Source organism: Phyllobates terribilis, unplaced genomic scaffold, assembly GCF_046119375.1.
Source record: "Phyllobates terribilis strain yellow unplaced genomic scaffold, ASM4611937v1 Scaffold_1__5_contigs__length_1240528914, whole genome shotgun sequence".
Taxonomy (NCBI): domain Eukaryota; kingdom Metazoa; phylum Chordata; class Amphibia; order Anura; family Dendrobatidae; genus Phyllobates; species Phyllobates terribilis.
Window position 1 is genome coordinate 158,839,207 of NW_027362761.1, and position 19,787 is coordinate 158,858,993.

At 41.4% G+C, this 19,787-nt stretch overlaps 1 protein-coding gene across 2 annotated transcripts in view; it reads left to right on the top strand.

Moving 5' to 3' along the window:
* The window catches only part of BRD10 (bromodomain containing 10), a 76,839-nt gene extending 67,164 nt beyond the window's left edge, over positions 1 to 9,675 (top strand). The window contains exon 8 of one of the 2 annotated variants that reach the window (XM_073668951.1): positions 5,849 to 9,671. In XM_073668951.1, the coding sequence (XP_073525052.1) occupies positions 5,849 to 9,096 (3,248 nt within the window). In that variant the 3' untranslated portion in view covers positions 9,097 to 9,671. Of the gene's footprint in view, positions 1 to 5,848 lie in introns of both variants that reach the window. The other variant, XM_073668958.1, reaches the window with a different exon arrangement.
* The last annotated feature ends 10,112 nt before the right edge of the window (positions 9,676 to 19,787 follow it).

Below are 19,787 nucleotides of genomic sequence, written 5' to 3' on the forward strand. Positions count from 1 at the left end.
TGATATTCTAAATTAGTGAGATGCATCTGTAACTATCTGGTTTAAGAACATAAAAATGAAAAGTTTAGAAATTGCGAAACGTTCAAATTTTTTGCCAAAATTCCGATATTTTCACAAATAAATGCAAAAAAATATGAACCTAAATTTACCACTAATATAAACTACAATATGTCACAGAAAAATAATCTCCATCACTGGGATACATTGAAGCGTTCCAGAGTTATTACCTCATAAAGTGACACTGGTGAGAATTGTGAAAATTGGCCTGGTCAGGTAGGTGAAAATAGGCTCGGGGGTGAAGGGGTTAATATAATTTCTTGCTTCCTGTTGCCCCAAGTACAGTGTTAAGACTTTTGTGACAGTTGTAACTGTAGCCCTTCTTTACTTATGCGGTAAAGGTGCCCAATACTCCTTTCGAAAAAATTTTTTTAAAGGGGTTCGCTCGTTATAGGTCATCAGGAGTGCACTGCCTCCCAGCTTACTGCTTGCTCGGGGGCGTTGTTCTCCTAATTGATTGCACCTCTAACCTGAACTGTGGACTCTGATCCTGCAAGCACATTCCTTAGTTGATGCAGAATGACATAAATCCATGCAACACATTCATTCCTGCACTGAAAGTGTTTAAAGGTCATCATCAGTTTATATTCTGAGATTCTTCTTTCTCTTTGAAATTTGAATTTACCTTTTTAATACCAGTAATTTCATGTCTTTTATGCTGTGATCAGGGGAACAAAAATGCTTGGCTACAGGTAGATCTATTCTTTTTTCTTTAATTGTGTGGCGATGATGATTCATCCTTGTCCTAAGTTTTTGCCCTGTCTCCCCTACATAAAGACCCCCAGCTGGACATTTGGTACATATAATTAAGTACACTACATTAGATGTGATACAGCTGAAAGTACCTGGGATCTTATAGTCCTGATGTGAATTGGGGATCTTTATCTTGTCTGTGGTCATTATAAACAGACAGGTGTTACATTTTTTCTGGTTGCCAGCAAAGGTACCTGTAGCTGGTGGAGATGACAGGGAGCTTCTGACAATGATGCTTCTTTGATTTGGGGGCTGCCTGAAACACAGAAGTGGGGGGTCTGGAAATATGGATTGTAATCGGGCATCTTCTTGTAGTAAGGGTTGTAGTTTCCGTGCAGCTCTCCTTAGCGCCTCCAGATTTGGATTGTAGGTGACTACTAGAGGCACCCATTTGGTTTTGTAATGTAGGAGATGATTCCTTGATATTCTGGTGGCTCTTGACATGAAATTACTCGTATTAAAAGGTAACTTCAAATTTCAAAGAGAAAGCAGAATCTCAGAACTGATGATGACCTTTAACACTTCCAGAACAGGAATGAATGTGTCGCATGGATTTATGTCATTCTTCATCAACTAAGGAATGTGCCCCTCAGACTTATGAGGCCATCATAACACTGGACCTAGTCACAGGACAATAAAACCTTTACACTCCTTAACTGCTAAAATATTTATAGGCAGAACTGTTTATCTCTTTGATAATTACTCTGCTTTCCATCACCTGTCTTATCTATGGCATCATTTTTGTGTCTTATTGTGTATAAATATGTGACTCTTCAGATTTTCTGGTATACTATGCCTGATGAAGAGACCTGAGTAGTCTCGAAAGCTTGCAATTTACCATCTTTTCAGTTGGCCATTAAAAGGTAACAACCACTGAGGACTCTCAAATCTAAATATTATACAAACTTCACTAATGGTCTAGGTTACACCTTTCTTGGGTGTTCTTGGTAGAGAGGTTATATTTTTGTGCAGTATTTTCAAATCTAAAATGAAAGGGGTTTTCCAACAACTTTAGTTTGTAACTATATGATCACTGGGCACCCTCAATTACTAGAACAGTCTAAAGATTGCATGGAGCCAAGGTCATGCATAACCGCTCAATTCGCTGTCTGTGGGAGTGATGATAATGGCAAAATACAAGGAACAGAGGCTCAAAATCCCTTGTTCTGATCATTAAATGGAATCTGTCAGTATGATCAACCCTCCTCGGCCAACTATATGCGCATGTAGGTCCTATAAAGTTGAATAAAAGTATATCTTGATATATATGATCTGATTTATGCTAGAGAAATCCCCATTTTCCTAATGTGTAAATGAGCTGTTAAGATCTATAGGCCAGACATAGATTTCCCAGAGTCTGCCTCTAGAGCAGGGGTCTCAAACACGCGGGCCGCATGCGGCCCCTCTGGCTGCTTCTTGCGGCCCGCAGGCACAGACCCCGTAACGATCGCGGCAGTGTATTGCCGCGCAGAGACCGGCTCTCTGCACAGCAATACCATTGTCAGCCGCCGGCTTATCAGAGGCCAGCAGCTGACATCTGCATCCCAGCGCAGCAGCGTATGACGTCACTGACACGCGCAGATGTCAGCTGCTGGCCTCTGATAGGCTGGTGGGTGACACTGGTATTGCTGTACAGAGAGCCGGTCTCTGCATTACAGCGCTGATGGCGGCTGCTGGAGAGAGCTGCGACCGTTACGGGGTCTGTGCCTGCGGGCCACAGGTGCAGAAAAGACGCCGAGGGAACGGAGGACAGGTGAATCCTTTTTTTTTTTTTTTGTCATGTGAAATACACCACAGGGGACCTGAGCGCTGTATTGGGGGGGATGGGGACCCTGTGCGCTGTATTGGGGGGGGGGGGGGGGGACCTGGATGGGGGACCATGTCTGCAATATGGGGGACCTGGATGGGAGACCATGTCTGCAAGATGAGGACCAGTTCAAAAGGTGTATAGAAAATAAAATGGTATCACTAAAAATGTCACTTTGTCATGCAAATAATGCGGCCCCCCAAATTAAATGTTTTTCCGTGTTCGGCCCATATGCCCAGCTGAGTTTGAGACCCCTGCTCTAGAGCTTATTTTAAATGAAAAGCGGCTGTTACCAGTGTGAGACTTGTAGATCAGGAGAGCAGGCTGTCAGTCATTACATGTCTCTCACACGGCTGAAGCCAGCTTTCATTTAAATACACTCTGGCGGCAGATTCTCATGCAGATCAGTGACCTGCCCTTAGTCCCAACACCAAACCAAACACCTGGATTTCTCTGGAATCAGATCACAGATATCAAGGTATCAATTCATCCAACTTTCTATGACCTACATGCCCATAGAGACTGCTTAGGAGGGTTGATCCTACTGATAGATTCCCTTTAATATGAGACGGATATAATCTTTCTGTAGAAAACTACCAAAATCTAGTTAAATTTAAGCTTACATTTTCACACAGGCCACTGAGCAGTCAAGATAGACTGACAGTTTCAGGTTTGTACAGATCATTCTTCAGTTTTTGCTCTGTACGTTTGGGTCAGGGAATGCAGTCTTCTTAAAATTATAATATATCCAGAGGCTGAATTGATAATCATGTAAAGAGCATGGAACACAAAATATTTAATCAGAAAATAAACAGATTTAAAAAAAAAAAAAAAAAAAAAACAGCCTATACTTTTATTTTACATAAATTTGCTTATAACTAACTTTTGCCTATGAGATATTGTACCCTTTTCTTGTTACTTGCCACATGTTAAAACATTGTAATACCTACATGATTTACTGCAAACAGGTATTCCCCTGAGCTTTGAAGAGTTGTCTTAAAGTAAGAGCGTAAACTGTAAGTGTATGTGTGATGTTTTACGTAATGTAACTGGTTGCTCCTTTCTTGATGAGTGTATTGTGAGGTGTAGCAATTGGAGGACGGTTAGAACCTTACATTATTACAAATTCCTCCAATCAGCCGGTACATTTACACCTAAGGGTATGTGCCCACGATGCAGAAAATTTCTGCAGCATTTCTGCATCTCCCTGGCAGAAAAAACGCATGCAGATTGTGCATGCGTTTTTCCTGCAGAATACATGCGGATTCACATGCGTTTCCGCATGCAGATTGACAAGCGCTTTCCAGGCGATGTCAAGCACTTTCCAAGTGATGCTAACTACGTCACACTGTATAAATCCATGCAACTGGCATGGATTTATACAGTGTGAACCGTAAAAATTAAAACAAAGTTATACTCACCCCCGAGGCCCCGGCGAGTGCTGCAGCGCTCGTTCCTGTCTGGTTGCCGGCATATCGTGAGACAGAGCGGTGAAGGGCCTGCGGTCACATGACTGTGACGTCACCGCAGGTCCTCAAGCGATGCCGGCATTCAGAGAGAAGAAGCCGGACAGGTGAATATAACTTTATTTGTTATTTTATTCTTTTTTTACAGGTACAATGGTACCCAGGTCTGGATGAGCGTCTCCTCTCCTCCAGAACTGGGTACCATCCGCACATAGAGACGCATAGAAGCCGCTTGTACAAATGTACAGTCGCGGTTTCTATGCGTTTCAATGCAAGTCAATGGCGGGAGTTCCGCTGCGCTTCCGCAAAATTAAATGACATGCTGCGGATTTTTGAACGCAGCATAAACGCTGCGGAAAAATCCACAGCATGTGCATAGAACATGCGGAATCCCCTTGGGGACCATGGGGTGCGGATTACCTAGCGTTTAACAAGCGTTTCCGCTGTGGAAATTCCGCAGCATAAACGCTTGAAAAACGCTACGTGGGCACCCAGCCTAACAGTTGAAGGGGTTGTCCACTACTAGAAAACCCCTTCTTGATCTAAATGTTTGCCCCCGATAAAATAACAAAGCCTATACTCACCTTTCCTGTCGGAGCCGTTCCAGCAGTGTCGACACTCGCACTCCCGGGGGCTCTTGTGCGGTGTTGTGACACGTGAGCCAGGCGCCCAATCAGCGCTTGTCACTGTCTCCGCCTTCTGTTGACTTGAACATGAAGAGGAAGTCCGGGCTGCAGCTGATTTGACTTCATGTTCAATTTGTCCTAAGGCGGGGACAGTGACGCCAGCACTGATTGGGCGCCTGGCTCACGTGTCACAACACCGCACGCGTGCCATGGGACCGTGGGTGCAGACACCACTGGGGCAGCAACGGCATGGGAGGGGAGAAGAAGCTTTTTATTTTATTGGGGCCAATCATGGGTTATGACAAGGAGTTGTCTAAGTGGACAACTTCTTTAAGGTCCAGTTTGCAATTGCATTTTGATTTAAATTCATGTGAAATTACTTTTCATAAAACATGCCCTAATACAGATATTTTTCTTTGGCTTGTAAAGGGTTATTCATGTCAAATTCATATCTTTGAATATCTGTAACATAGTAAATGTGCCTTAAATGCAATTCAGAAGTATTCAAAGATTCAGTGATTTGTATATATCTTGACTCCAGCAACGTTTTTTACAATATTTTATAACTTTTGAGACCCTGTCTGTGGAAAATGGGGCTCCATTGTTTTGCTATACACGTCATTTTGGTGTCTAAGGTGATGAAATGCTGTGAGGCCAAGCAAGTCCTTTCTGAGAGTCACTGAAATAGTGAAGAAACTTTACTTGCCTGTTTCTATGTCTCCAATAATGCATATTGAATAGAGCTGTGAAAACATGAAGCAAGCTCCTCCTCATCTTAGTGATGGTTGCTGACAAACTTGTGTTGCAAAATGATGAATGGTTATGTGCCTACAATCAGGATATAGCCGCGTTTTGGAAGCTGTGTATTTTCGCTGCATTCTAATCACGCAGGTAAATCCCATCCCCTGTGCTTCTAATGTAGAACGCAGCGCAGGTGAGCTGCTTCCAAAACGCTGCTATTCCGGATCGTGGGCACGTTGGAGATGACAGAGGTGGAGCCATAGAACTAAAATGTTTTTTTTACATCAATACCTCTTTAAGATTTGGCAGTTACTTTTACATATACACTATGTATTCCGGATAATCATATAAAATAGAGTAATATTTATTGATTTTGTTTTTTTATATTTGTTTTACAGAGAAGCTAGTGGATTCAGAGATTGGAACATGTGGAAAAACCAAGATGGTTAGGCAAGATTCTTCTTTAAAAGAATTGCCAGAAAGAAGCTGTAAACGTCTGAACAGACAGTATATTTACCCATATAATGAAGAGAAAGTCACTTGCCAACAAAAAAGAATAAAATTAAGCACTCCTGAAATCTCCGGTTCCTCCTTGGATGGCAGGGACAGAATAACATGCTTAGAAAGCCAGTGGAAAAATCAACTGGATGCTGCAGAAATAAGAGCGGATATCATGTGTGCTTCACCCCTAGATGCGGTCAGAGGAAGCAAGCCAATACAGGCTTTGCTAGCCAAAAATCTTGGGAACAAAGTGACCTTAACAAGCCAACTTGCACAGTCTGTTAAACCCATTTCTCAAAATGCTCAAAATTTATTCCCATTGCAGTCTGCATTGCCTTGTCCGAATTCTTTAAAACCTCCATTGCAGATGATATATAAGCTCCCAGATGGACACTGTGTCCCTGTTCTACAGAACTCCCCTGTAAAGATTCAGGTGCAACCTGTAGTAGATACTAAAACGGGAGAGAAACTAATGCAACAGGTTCTACTTCTGCCTAAAAACCTGATTATCCAGCAAAAAGATGAAAAGCTATCCAGACATGATAACCACCATGCTCAGCCAGATGTATCTGGCAAAATTATGAAGTCTGCTGTTTCATCATCAATTTCTTCTTCTGTAGGTTATATAAATGCAGAGAAAACTGCACAACTTGTCACAGCGTTAAACAAAAGTACAGTACATTCCACAACGTGTTCAACTGCTGTTGTTTCCCAACCAACCATACCATTTGCTTGTAGTTCCACAGCATCACCCTGTGAAACAAGTAAAAGCAATACTTCCATTTTGACAGCTAATTTGCCTATATCCATGCCACCATCAGTAAGGTCAGCACCAGTGCATTCTGACCCTGGAGGTGTCCCACCAAATACAGGCAGAGCGGTTATAGCTAACCACATAGTAAATGTATCCAGTGCACCACAGACAGATACATCGGAAGCAAAACAAGAATTAAAAACTGAATGCATAAGAGATTCACAGTCAATTCTTGTAAGGACAAGGGGTGGCAATACTGGGCTTGTGAAAGTGCAGCCAAGCCAAGAACAAGTTACTCCAGTATCAAACTCCTTATTTACTTTAACCCCACAGCTTCAGTCATTCTTAGTCTCAAGATCTAAAACCTCTGCTTCTTCCAATGTTATGCCAGTACCCCAATCTTCTATCCTGCAGTCTTCATCAGCTTTTGGTGACAGAAGTCATCTGACAGAAATAAACACTAAGTCAACACCAGTCACGTATCCTATTTCAAGGATATGTAAAACTACAGAAAAGTCTGTGCGTTCTTCTAATCTAGTCAACAGTGTTCATCCAGTTCATTGGCCTACAGTTTCCCAAGCTACGACAAATATTGCTGTAAATATTCCTACTTGTATCAGTGGTGAACAGTGTGGTAGTGCTATAAACAAGAACACAGACCTAAAACAAGCAGAAAGTAGTCTTTCTGTGGTCCAGCCTGACACTACTACTTCAAAGGGTGATTTACGTAGCGGATCCTCCCTCCATAAAGTTCTGCTGATTACTCCCCCTCCTATTCTCGCATCTCCCAGTGCTCCAACAATAAGCATGCTGACAACATCTGCAGTAACACCGCAAAAATTTGTTTTTATTAACACTCAAGTTCCAACTAGTTCATCAAGCACAAATGTTGCACTACAAAGCTCAAAACTGGCTAATCCCACTATTATTTGCAAAACCTATGTCAAGCCGGCTGAGTCTCCACAAATTATTTTAATACCTTCCACCATGACGTCACCAATAAAGACAAGTTCTGCACCAATTGTGTCTCAAGTGAAGGATGTAAAGATTGGATTAACCATAGGACAGACTATTGTCAATTCCACTAGTGGTATGAAAGATGTTCTACCTATTAATATTTTACAAAAAACATTGGGCAAGGTAGTTGACAATTCTAATAAAGACTTTGCCATTTCCTCTGTAGATAATTTTAATTTAAAAGGGCAAAATGGCCAAGTTGCAAGTTCAAACCTTGTCCATACTGTGCCTGTAACAAAGACTTCTGCAACAAGTACTGTGATGGCCACAGCAAAGCAGGGCACAACTCTCTCTAGTGGAATAGACCTTTCAAAGTCATTACCACCTTTTTTCAAGAGTTTGTGCCCCTCAAATGGAGGGAGTACTGTAGCATTATCAACTGTGAAAACTGGGCATCTTTCATCATCAGTCTTACTGTCAACACAAATGACTGGACAGGTAAAAAATGCATTATCTTCTTTACAAATACCTGTAACATCCCCTAGTCTAGGGGAGAGTTCACACCTAAAAACTCCAATGACTGCCGCTTTTCTGCCAGTAACTAAGGAACGAATGGAGAAAACTCAATATATCTCAGAAATGTGTCCTAAAATTCTCTCAACAAATGCCACCAAGCCACAGGTGATATTGAATTCTCCTTTAACACCTACTTTATGTAAATCTAGCTCTGTTGACTCTCCTTATCAAGCTCTACCGCCATTTTCATCCACTACAGTCACCCAGTTAAAGTCACAGTTGAATGACTGTACTCATCAGAAACTGGTTATTAATACGAGCACGCCATTGGTACCTGGAACTCGGATTACTATTAATGGTACACGCTTAATCGTTCCTCCTCAAGGTCTTGGGGCAGGAAGTCATGTTCTACTTTTATCCACAAATGCTAAACAAGGACTTCCTTTAGTTGGCAGTAGTGTGCAAACATGTTCTAATTCTCTCCTGAATAACACCACAGTGAGACAGTCTCTAAAGCAAAATGTGGCACCAGTGCCGACTTCAGAACAACCCTTAAATATGTATTCTGTGGCCGCTCCGAAATTGCTACCTTCTGTACAGAATACTACTCAGTATGGAAATATGACATCTAGAGTTGTCTCTCCATGTCCTGTATCTTCAGTCGACAGGATTTCCACATGTCCTGCATTAACCACTGTACCTCAACCTCGCATCGTTCCATGCATACCACAGGGCAGCTATCCACAACCAAGTAATGTAATGCAATTGCCTAAAAGTATATCTGTCAAGGAGCAAATTATTTTAAGTGTAGGCGAATCTTCTGCCAATCTAGTACCTGCTTCAGAGAACATGACAAGTTCTGCCTCTTTTGTCAATCCGTCTTCTTCACCAGAAAAGCAGCACACTGTAGCATCTTAAATGAGATTATATGATGAAAAGGTAGATTTTGTGGCACTTATTGAAATGATAAACTGACAAAGCTTTGTTAGATGTTTCACATGCACTTCATTAAGTACGGTTTAAGCAGTTATCTTACTGGTTGTAGTTTATTTTTTTTGGTTTTTTATTCCTTTTTTTTTTTTCTAGGTTCATAAGTAGAGCAGAGAGTGGCATCTGCTTTAAGTGAATGATGATTCACTTTGATCAGCCAGTATAGTTTGCCATTGATAGTCTAGCTATTTGCACTTCTATTTGAATATTTTTGTAGTTTATCTAGAGCAGTATTTGTCTTTCTACATTTGTAAAAAAACAATAAAATCATTTTTGTTTGAGGGGGGTAAATATTTGTGTTCAAAGGGTTTTAGCAAAATTGTAAACTTGTACATATTCTTTACCCTTAACATTCTTTACTAAATATTCTGTATAAAGAACATTGTCTTATTTATGTTTTGTTTACATAATGTATAGTTTTTTAAGTATTTTAGTATTTTTCAGAAGTGTACTGTTTAGCATTAATGCAGACTAGTCTGCATGTAGAAAATAAAAGTCTTGCAATGATTCTTACTGTATTATTTCTTAAAAGTAAGAATTTTCAATGAGATTATAATGCAGAACTACCGGAAGCCAGATTACATACTGTACGTTGAAAACTTGTGTGCTGAGAAGTGAAGGAAGTTACAGTCTGGAAGACCAAGCCTTGGGGCTACACTATTTTTCATTCAACAGCAATTTTTAGAATGGTCGCTCCACAAACTGTGCAACTTTTCTGCGACTTTTAGAGTTCTTATCAGGCTATATATTTATTTCGCTCAGCAGCAACATGACTTGTTTCTTGTAACCTGCATTGAAGTCTAAGACTATGTTCACACTTTGCGTTTTTTTTTTTTTTTTAATGAAAATTTTAAGCTGCTTTTTACAGTACCAGCAAAAGCTGAGATTTCAGAAATCTCATGCACACACTTGTTTTTGTTTTATTTTTCCTGACTGATTTAGAAAACTGCTGTGTCTTTGCAAACTGCATCATGTCCCATATTTCAGAGTAACAAAAAAACGCAGGTGTCAGGTTTTGCTGCGTTTTTGTTCCCTTGTGCATGCTGATAAAGTTTAGTGCCCCCCCCCCCCCCAAAAAAAAAAAAAATGCAACTTTTTTTGTAAGCAGCTTCTTTACTTCCAAGAGAGCAGGTTTTGCCTGCAGAAAAAAACGCCGCAAAAACGCAGCGTGTGAACGTAGACTCAGACAAATGAGCCACTTATGGCTTGCAACATAAAATCCAACTCATTTGGAAACATTTGTGACTGTCGCATTTGCATTAAGTCGCAAGCCGCAATGCAACACCATAGGAAATGATCTGATATTGCAATGCAATACTGTAATAAATGTCATTGTACAGCACCAGCCTTAATTTTTATTTAATAAATCAATAGTACACATGAAAATAAGCAGCTTTGTAATATATCTTATCAGAGATAAGATTATCTCTGCCAAAATTGATCAGTCATTATCAAAATTCTCATATTCAGGGAAGACAAACTTTCCCATTACTGATATAGGAGATGGCAGTTGCTACAGATACAATTCTATGTGGACGGTAGGAGAAACCAGAGGCCGAGCTCCTCCCTCCGATCTACAAAGGAGATGGCAGTTGCTACTGATAACTCTATCTCAGTAATTGGAAAGTATTCTGACACTGATGTACGTAGGTAAGATGTGTCTGAGGGAAGTGAGCATGAATCTCTGTACAAGCAATGGCAGGTTGTGTTACTCGCTAACCTCCCCTCTTATGCCTGACCGACTGCGCGTAGTAGATCCGGGAAGGACGATGCAGTGATGAATTTTAAGATGTTTTATTCACAGTACCTTGATGAGATGAGGTAAGATGTCGGAGGATGATGGAGAGATGAAGATGAGGTAGAATGTGGAGGGCGGAGGATAGAAGTAACAGGAGAATCCTCTCTTCAGTCTTGATGAATGTGCTGCAAGATGGCACTGACCAGCAGAAAGGATGTGAGGAAACAAGATGGGAGGAGTTGCAGAGAGAGGCATTATGGGAAATCGGTCATAATACATGAACAATATATAACAACGGTCAGTAGATGGCAGCAAAGTACAACAATGTAACAATAATATATACTGTGTGTGTGTGTGTGTGTGTATATATATGTGTATATATATATATATATATATATGTATATATATATATATGTATATATATATATATGTATATATATATGTATGTGTGTAATGAAGTAAGCCATACAACATTAGGTAAATGTCCCTGAAATGGCTGAAATCCTTTTTGTAGATTAGCTGAACAGTACAGAAATACAGATTTTACCTCAGAATTGAGAATTTAAGGAATGACTAATCAATTTTGGCAGAGAAAGAAGCTAATTTTTCTGATGAGATATGAAAATAAGCAACTTTTTAATGTGTACTATAGATTTATAAAATAAAAATTAAAACGACTGTTAGGCTTACTGCTGACAGTTTGCACAACAGCACCTTACCTAAGAGATCAAAAGGGAACATGTTACAAGACGCTCAATGAAAGTTTCAGACTTTAGGAAAATGGAATTAGATTTACCGGTAATTCCTTTTTCTAAGAACCCTCCACAACTGCATAACAGGGAGGTACCTTCTCACCCTAATATTGACAGAAAACAGAGGTTAAATAGCCCTTCCTCACCTCTTATCCTCAGTGTTTTTCTAAAGGGCCACAGTATGAATGCTCAAAATATTTAACAGCAAGTAATAAAGGAATACATAATTAACAGAGGGTGGGAATTGCCTGTGCTGTCGTGGAGGGTTAGTAGAAAAGGAATTACCGGTAAGTCTAATTCAATTTTCTCCCCTCACCCTCCACGACGGCACAACAGGAAGAATGGCAAAGAAACATTTTCAGGGAGGGACCATTCCCTGGCCATTTCCTCCCGAATTCTAAATCCTTATACATTAAATCTAATCTATAATGCTTAGAGAAGGTATGGACTGAGGACCAGGTGACTGCTATGCAAATCTGCTCGATAGAGTCGCAGGCCCAGGAGCCTGACATGGCTCTTGTGGAGTGAGCGCTCAACTTCTCCTGAGGTAATAGACTCTGACTTCTATATGCTTCACAAATAGCTTTCTTAATCCAGTTGGCTATGGTATTCCTCAAAATCCTTTTTTTTTCCCCTTGTTTTATCCAGCATACTGGATAAAAAGATTCTGGTCTTTCTTCCAGGACAGTGTAGGTTGGAGATAATGAAGAATGGTTCTCCATATGCCTAACAAATGATTTTTTTTTTGGTCATTTGTAGGATCCTGACAGGCTGGAGAATTATCTCCTGAGACATGTGAAATTCTGATGTCACTTTTGGTTAAAAAAAAAAAAAAAAAAGATGCATCTAGACAGAACACAATTCTATCTTCTAGAATCCTCATAGATGGTTCTCTTATAGAGCCTTTAGTTCACGAACTCTTCTTGCCGTTATGGCCACAAATCTGCCTTCCAGGACCGTTTATTTAAAGCCACTGAGCCTATTTGCTGAAAAGAAGGTAGAGTTAGACCCTTTAGGACAATACTTAGGTTCCAAAGTGGGATTATGTTGGTCTTTCTTGGGAGTACATGGGATGCTGTGGTCATGGACCTTCTTATCCACCCATAATTTGCTAAATCCTGGTCAAAAAAAACAACTTAAGGCTGACACCTGGACTTTGAGTGTACTAGGTTTTAAGCCTCTTCCCAGATTGTCTTGTAGGAAATCCAAAATTCTGTCTCTATGAAACCGACCTGGATCCATACCACTAGATAAAGGTTTTTCATATTTTCTGGATCTAATTCACATTTGCTTGTCTCTTTGTAGATGGATGCCTATTTTTGAGAATCTAGACATAACCCCAGGAAAACTGGAAAACTTTTCTGATTCATGAATTTAAGTCCGACTTCTGCAGATTCACCAACATCCCAAAGATGTTAGGATTTGAAGCGTTGTTTGTACATGTTCACTGAGAAGTGGTACAGAAAGAGCCATGATTAAAAAGTCATTGAGATAAGGAATGATAATTACATAGTTTCCTAACGAATGGTACTACTTATTATTTGGGCCGAGGAAATCTGCCACTGGGGGAAAAAAACGTGCGATTCCGCCCCCTACATGCCTGGCGTCATTGTCGATCTTGGCGCTGGTCGTGAAAATTTTTCCTACCTCTTCTTCCTTTGGGGTTGCTCCAGCGTCCCGTCTGCCCCTTCCCTCTGTACTGTGGAGGTTGAGTCTATGGTGGACGAAACCACTTTCGGCTCAAGGTGTGTGTGTGTGTGTGTGTGTGTGTGTGTGTGTGTGTGTGTGTGTGTGTGTGTGTTTTCCCCGGATGCCTTTTCTAATAGTTCGTCTAGAGCGGGCCCGAACACCAATTTCCCCTGAAAAGGAATGTGGCAAAGCTTGCCTTTTAGAAAGAACATCCCCGTTCCACATTTTCAGCCAATGTGCCGGTCTTCTGTTTGATATACAGTGCTGCTCACCATTATTGGCACCCCTTCATTTTTTTCAGACTGTACAATATCTTCAGAAATAAATGGAAATATACCAAAGTTATATCCTCAGGATTTATTAATTAGTGGTCCAAAGTAATACAACAATAAAACATTGTTTTTCAACTTCCATGTTGCAATTTCAAAGAAAAAAAAAAGATTAAATAGCATGAGCAGGAGTAAAGGAACCCATGATTAATAATTGGTTGCACATCCTTTGGCATTGCTGACAGCCTCCAAATGTTTCTTGTAGCCATCTATAAGCTTCTTGCACTTCTCAGCTGGAATTCTCTTCCTTTGCAGTTTGTTCAAGTTCTTGAATGTTTGCAGGGTTCTTTTTCCCAATGGCAGATTTCAGCTCACCCCAAAGATTTTCAATGGGATGTAGGTCAGAACTCATTGCTGGCCATTTTAAAACAGTGGAAATTGTAGAAAGCCTGCACCTCCTAATCGGCAGAAAGGAGAAACACCCTGTTTTTAAAGCACATGTTCCAACGGTTGCGGTATTTTTGGTGCCAAGCCACAAACAACAAAGTTCTATAAAATAAAGAGAAGTAAACGGAAGGCAGCACTCGCCATACCAGTAAAATCACATATTCTTTATTCCATAATTCGGACATACAGAAGCGCTCGTGTCAGCGGAAAATGGCTGTCGTCAGTCGCTCCTCCCCGCACTCCCTGCTTGGCACCGTTTTTATCCACGTTATGGAATGATGATGATGATGATTGATTGATGAAGAAGAATGTTATTTTACTGGTACGGTGAGTGCTGCCTTCCGTTTACTTCTCTGTATTACATTTTAAAATAGTCCCATTTTTATTTTTCAACTATTCCTGTGTACTTTTGGTTATGTGCTTTTGGTCATTGGCTGGAGGAACCATTATCTTCGACTCAAACCATGTTTTCTTACACTGGGTAAGACATTTCACTCTAAATTCAATAATTCTCTGATTTCATTATTCCTGTGGTACGGTCAAGGCCTCCAGTACCAAACACAGCAAAGCAACCCCACAGCATTATGGATCCTCCACCATGCTTAACTGTTGTTAAGGTGTTCTTTTCCTTATAAGCTTTATTGCGCCATCTGTAAACAAACTTGCTTAGCATTGCCAAAAAGCTCTATTTTTGTTTAATCTCTCCACAGAATATTTTCCCAGGAGGATTGTGATTTGTCAAGGTACTCTTTGGCAAATATGTCATTCCTTCTTATGTCTTTTCTTCAGCAATGGTTTCTTACTTGGCCTTCGTCCATAAAGCTCTGCTTGTTTTAGTGTGTGGTGTATGGTACTTGTTGAAACCTTGACCCCAGATTGTTCCAGGTTGGCCTTCAGGTCTTTGAATGTTTTGAAGTGGTGTTTTTTTCACCATTTGCACCAACCTTCGAAGAAATCTGTCAATTTTCCTCTTTCCCCCACGTCCAGGGAGGTTCTTGACTGTTCCATGCTTGGCAAACTTCTTAATAACATTGCGTACTGTTGAAACTGGGATACCAAGCTCTTTAGAGATGGCCTTATAACCTTTGGAAGGCTTGTATTTGCTAATCGCAGTTTTGATGTCCTCAGACAGCTCCTTTTTGTTTTCACCATTGTCACAAAAGAACAGGGCCTACTATGTGGCTTTTTAAAACACTGAAGTCCTCATTCATTGGTTAATTCATGTCGCAAGGGCACCGACAATTAATCACAGGTGAATCTCTTTTGTGATTTACCACAGTCGAGTCAAAATGTGTTTCCATACTAAATTAATGTAAAGGGTGCCAATACCAGTGACACAGCAAACTTTAGGTTTAGGATATCAATCTTGGGACTCTCGTTTTTGGTGTAGGATCCTTGCCCCCCTGAAAGAAAAGGAAGACGGCGGTGCTAACCATATCCTACTCCCAAAATGAGGCACCCATCCCAAAATTACTTACTGCACCTGTGTTCGGACTGGGCTCAGCAGATGCAGAGCGAAGAGAAAATGCACCCTCCATGGAAATAAGAGATCAGTCATACCTTTAGGGTGTCTTCTTGTTGGGGTCACATAAGGCAAAGTTACCCTGACCCAGTGCAGTAGGCATCCCTCAGATGCAACTCCTCCCCTTTCTGAAGAATCCTCCTGTGATTCCAATCTGGAGGAGGACTCCCTGAAGGCCATTGGCGTTCTCCAATCGATTCATTGTCTCGGCCTCCCCAGCCCCAGAGGGCCGAAAAACGACAGCGGAAGTGATGTCGACTGAAGGGGACCGGCGTCCCACGTCACTTCTGGCTCACTGCATGCTGGCATGGAAGGGAGGGTGAAGAGAGACTTGGGAGCTAAAGGATGACCTCAGCCCACCTCTGATCACCATTGCCCAGAGGCGCAGGAGAACAGAGGGGTCCTGATCCTCGGGACACAGGAGAGGAGGAAGACGGCGTGCTCTACCTCACTCATCGGCAGGTGTTCTTTCAGTCCCAGCATCTGCTGACCGCAGAACACCTGGATGACCTTCATGCCCCCAGGGACAGGAAAAACACTGAGGATAGGCGGTGGGGAGGGACTATTTCACCTCTTTGTGTTTCCTGTCCCTATTAGGGCAGGGAGACAACCTCCTGTTGTGCTGTCTTGGAGGGTGAAATAGAACTTTATAGTAATGATTCAGGCACAGGTACTGAAAGTCTTATAATTGTAAACTTCCTGTAATTGCCTGGATTGGAGACCACTCTGATCTCTGCTTATAACAGGTTAGACAGCGGAAGGATTCACATTGTCATTCTATCTCGTCCTTTCAAACAGTTAAAGGGAGTCGGTCAGCCCAAACTGACAGTATAAAATAAACACACAGCCTTGTATGGGATATAGTTACTATAAAAATTGCACCTTTTAGGGTATATTCACACCTCTTTTTTTTTAGGCAGATTCTGCCTGAAAGCTCTCAGAAAATGCTTAAAAAGCAAATATATATAATGGTGTGAACATACACATTTCTATGTAAAAATGGATTATTATGCACATGCTCAGACTTTTGAGCATCTTTTAACAGCTTCAGTTTTTCAAAAACGCCAAGTAGTGAAAGGAAGTGACCTGACTATATTTCGTGCAGAAACTGAAATTTAATCAAATGTGCGAAGTATAGCACTCCGTGTACACTTGTGGCCAACACACTCCGTGAACTGTTCTGCCAACTGGTGCCCTCGCTCCCCTCACTGGCAATTAACAGCGCTGGCTTTATCTGGGGTGAGCATGATCTACAAAACCACCAATACTTCACCAAGAAGCTTATATAACAGGAAGTTTGGATACGTCAAGGCACTATACATGGAAGCAAATGGTTTGTAATGTTTTTTTTGTGTTTTTGTACTGCAATGAATGCTGCTTGGAGCTAAATAAAGATATTTGAAAAAAGAAACTTGGGATATCGCTTTAACCCTTGTATTACCTTCAGATCTGGGGTGAGTATATTAGGTTAATTTAAATGATTGATTAAAGAATGTCTATTTGAAATAAAAGTGTTTTATTCTCAGTGTGTGTTTTAAAGGTTATTGATTTAGTGATGAGGGTGGCTGGCTGACACCTCTTCATTACTAAACGTAGGGCTTGGTGTCAGCGACAGCTGCTGATACAAACCCCTAATCCCATTACCCCTAATCCCATTCAAATATGAAGTGAGTGACATTTCTGGAGCAACTGAGGGCTTGTATTTTCATCTTAAGAAGGGGCCATTAGGCCAACATGTTCCTTGGCTATTAATAACAGCTCACAACTGTTTGCTTAACCTTTACTGGCTAGATTACATGGGTATCCCAGAAAAAAAATTGATGTAGGGTCTCCCTATAAAATCTAACCAGCAAAAGCTAGGCAGACACCTGCAGGCTGGTATTAATAGCCAGGGAAGGGACCATGGATACTGGCCCCCTCAAAGGCAAATAACATCACCCCTCAGCTGCCCTAGAAATGGCGCATCAATGAGATGCACCAAATCTGGTGCTTCGCCTCGGTTCTTCCCACTTGCCCTGGTGCGGTGGCAAGTGGGGTAATAGGGCTGAGGTTCATGTCTACCTTGTATTGGCAGCTGACATGAACCCCAGAGGTTTATCTGCTCATGTGACTGTTATACAAGTGAGATTGTCGTGGGACATTATGGGTTACGTGGATTATGGCAGATAGGTGAGTATATGGTGGTTTTATTTTTCTCTTTTACGGGTGACAATGGCTTCAGGGATTAGGTGTAGCTGAATATAATGTTTTTTTTTTTTATTTCAATATTTATTATTTAACTGGTGACAGAGTTGCTATTATCAGCGACAGCAGGAGTAGGCTGTTGGAAATAGTAATCTCTCTTCAGCCGACACCTGTGACACGCGGTCAATCCTTTTGTGCGTTTTTACCGCGTTTTTGACCCATTGACTTGAATTGAGTCAATCAAATATGCAACAAAATTCCACGGCAAATCCGCAATCCTTTTTATACCTGCGTTTTTGCTGTGTATTTGACTGACTCAATGGAAGACAAAGGGTCAAAAACGCACAAGGAATTGACATGCTGCAGATTTAAACACACAGAAAATCCTGAAGGGAAAATTACTGATCATGTGCACAGCACTGCAGTATTCTCATTGATGGGCATAAAAATTCGCTAGCGTTTTTAGGCCAATTTTGTGTGGAAAAAAGGCACAGTAGTAGAAAAAATAGTTCAAGCACCAGGATAAAATAAAAATGCAAAGTTTTATGGTGGAAAAATATTTAAAACACTACCATAGGTCACAACCAAACCAGTATGTAGTTTGGCATTTTATATCATACATGGTCTGTCCACATGATCACATTGATCTAATCCTATGCGATTAATACATAAAACACTTAAAATATAAATGACACGGCAAAAACACAAAAAAAAGTTACAAAATATAACAAAGTAGCCTAATACTCTAAGAGGGTCTCAAAACTATTCATAACGATAAATTGTATCATGTCTGATGTTCACGCCGGAAGGTGTCCTCTAGTGTTGAGTGAGCATGCTCGACACTGCTCGGTACTCGCCCGAGCATCTCACTTCTCGGGATGTTCGGCGAGCACCGAGCATTTCCGGGTTACTCGGGCGGGAGCTTGGGTCTCCGCCCTGCATTTTAAGAGCTCTTTACAGAGCCAATGAACATGCAGGGATTGCTAGCCAGTCACTGTAATGCCACAGCCATGTTGGTTGTGGGCATTACAGTGATTGGTTGGCCGCACAGCGTCACCTCAAGTATTTAAAACCGGGTGCCGCCATCTTGGACACAGTCGCTCCGGATCAGACGGTGTAGGGAGAGTGCTGCTGAGTTAGGGAGAGATTATACTGCGAAATAGGTAGTGTAGGGTCTCTAAAGCCTGCAAAATCAAACAGTCCTTCTCAGGACTAATATCCATCCCAGATATCAGGCAGGCAGGCTGTATAGGAGACTCAGTGGCTATACCAGCAAACGCTGTATTACAGTCCTGGGTGCTGCTTTTCAAATTGCTAAACTTATCCCCAGATCTCAGGGGCCAGGAAGAATCCTTTTTTTTTTTTTTTTTTTTTCTTCCCCTCAGTCAGACTGTACAAATACCTGTCTTATTAACCTTTTGGTATTCCCCCCCCCTTTCCCCCCCAAAAAAAAATTGAGTGTGTCTGTGAGTGTTCTGACACAAATATATCTGTTTAAAAGAGTCTGGTGTAGGCCAGATAACTAGAACTGTTTTCCTCTTCCACGGTTCATATCTCCTTTTTATTACCCTTTTGCCATTGATAGTGCGAGTGTAAGCAATTTTAATTAATTTACAATGGGCAAGGCGCGTGGCAAGGGACGTGGAACTGGACTTTCTGGTGATGGTGCGTGCAGAGGACGGGGCCATGGCCAACCAACAGCCACATCTTCTCGCTCCCAGTTCTTGACCGAATTACTAGGGAAGCACACAACAGCACCACTATTGTGAACTGATCAGTGTGAATAGGTTATTAATTGGATAGCAGATAATACTTCCAGTCACCTGGGCACAACCACCTCCAGTCTGTCTTCCACACGGTCAAGTGGTAGTAGCCGTGAGTCTCGACTGCATACTCCTCCTCACCCTGATGCTCCTTCCTCCCACCATGCCGAGTGTCGTCAGACAGCAACTGATCCCACAGTTGGACAATCTGAAGAGCTGTTCGCTGGTCCATTTCCATATTTGGGCCCCTCGCCT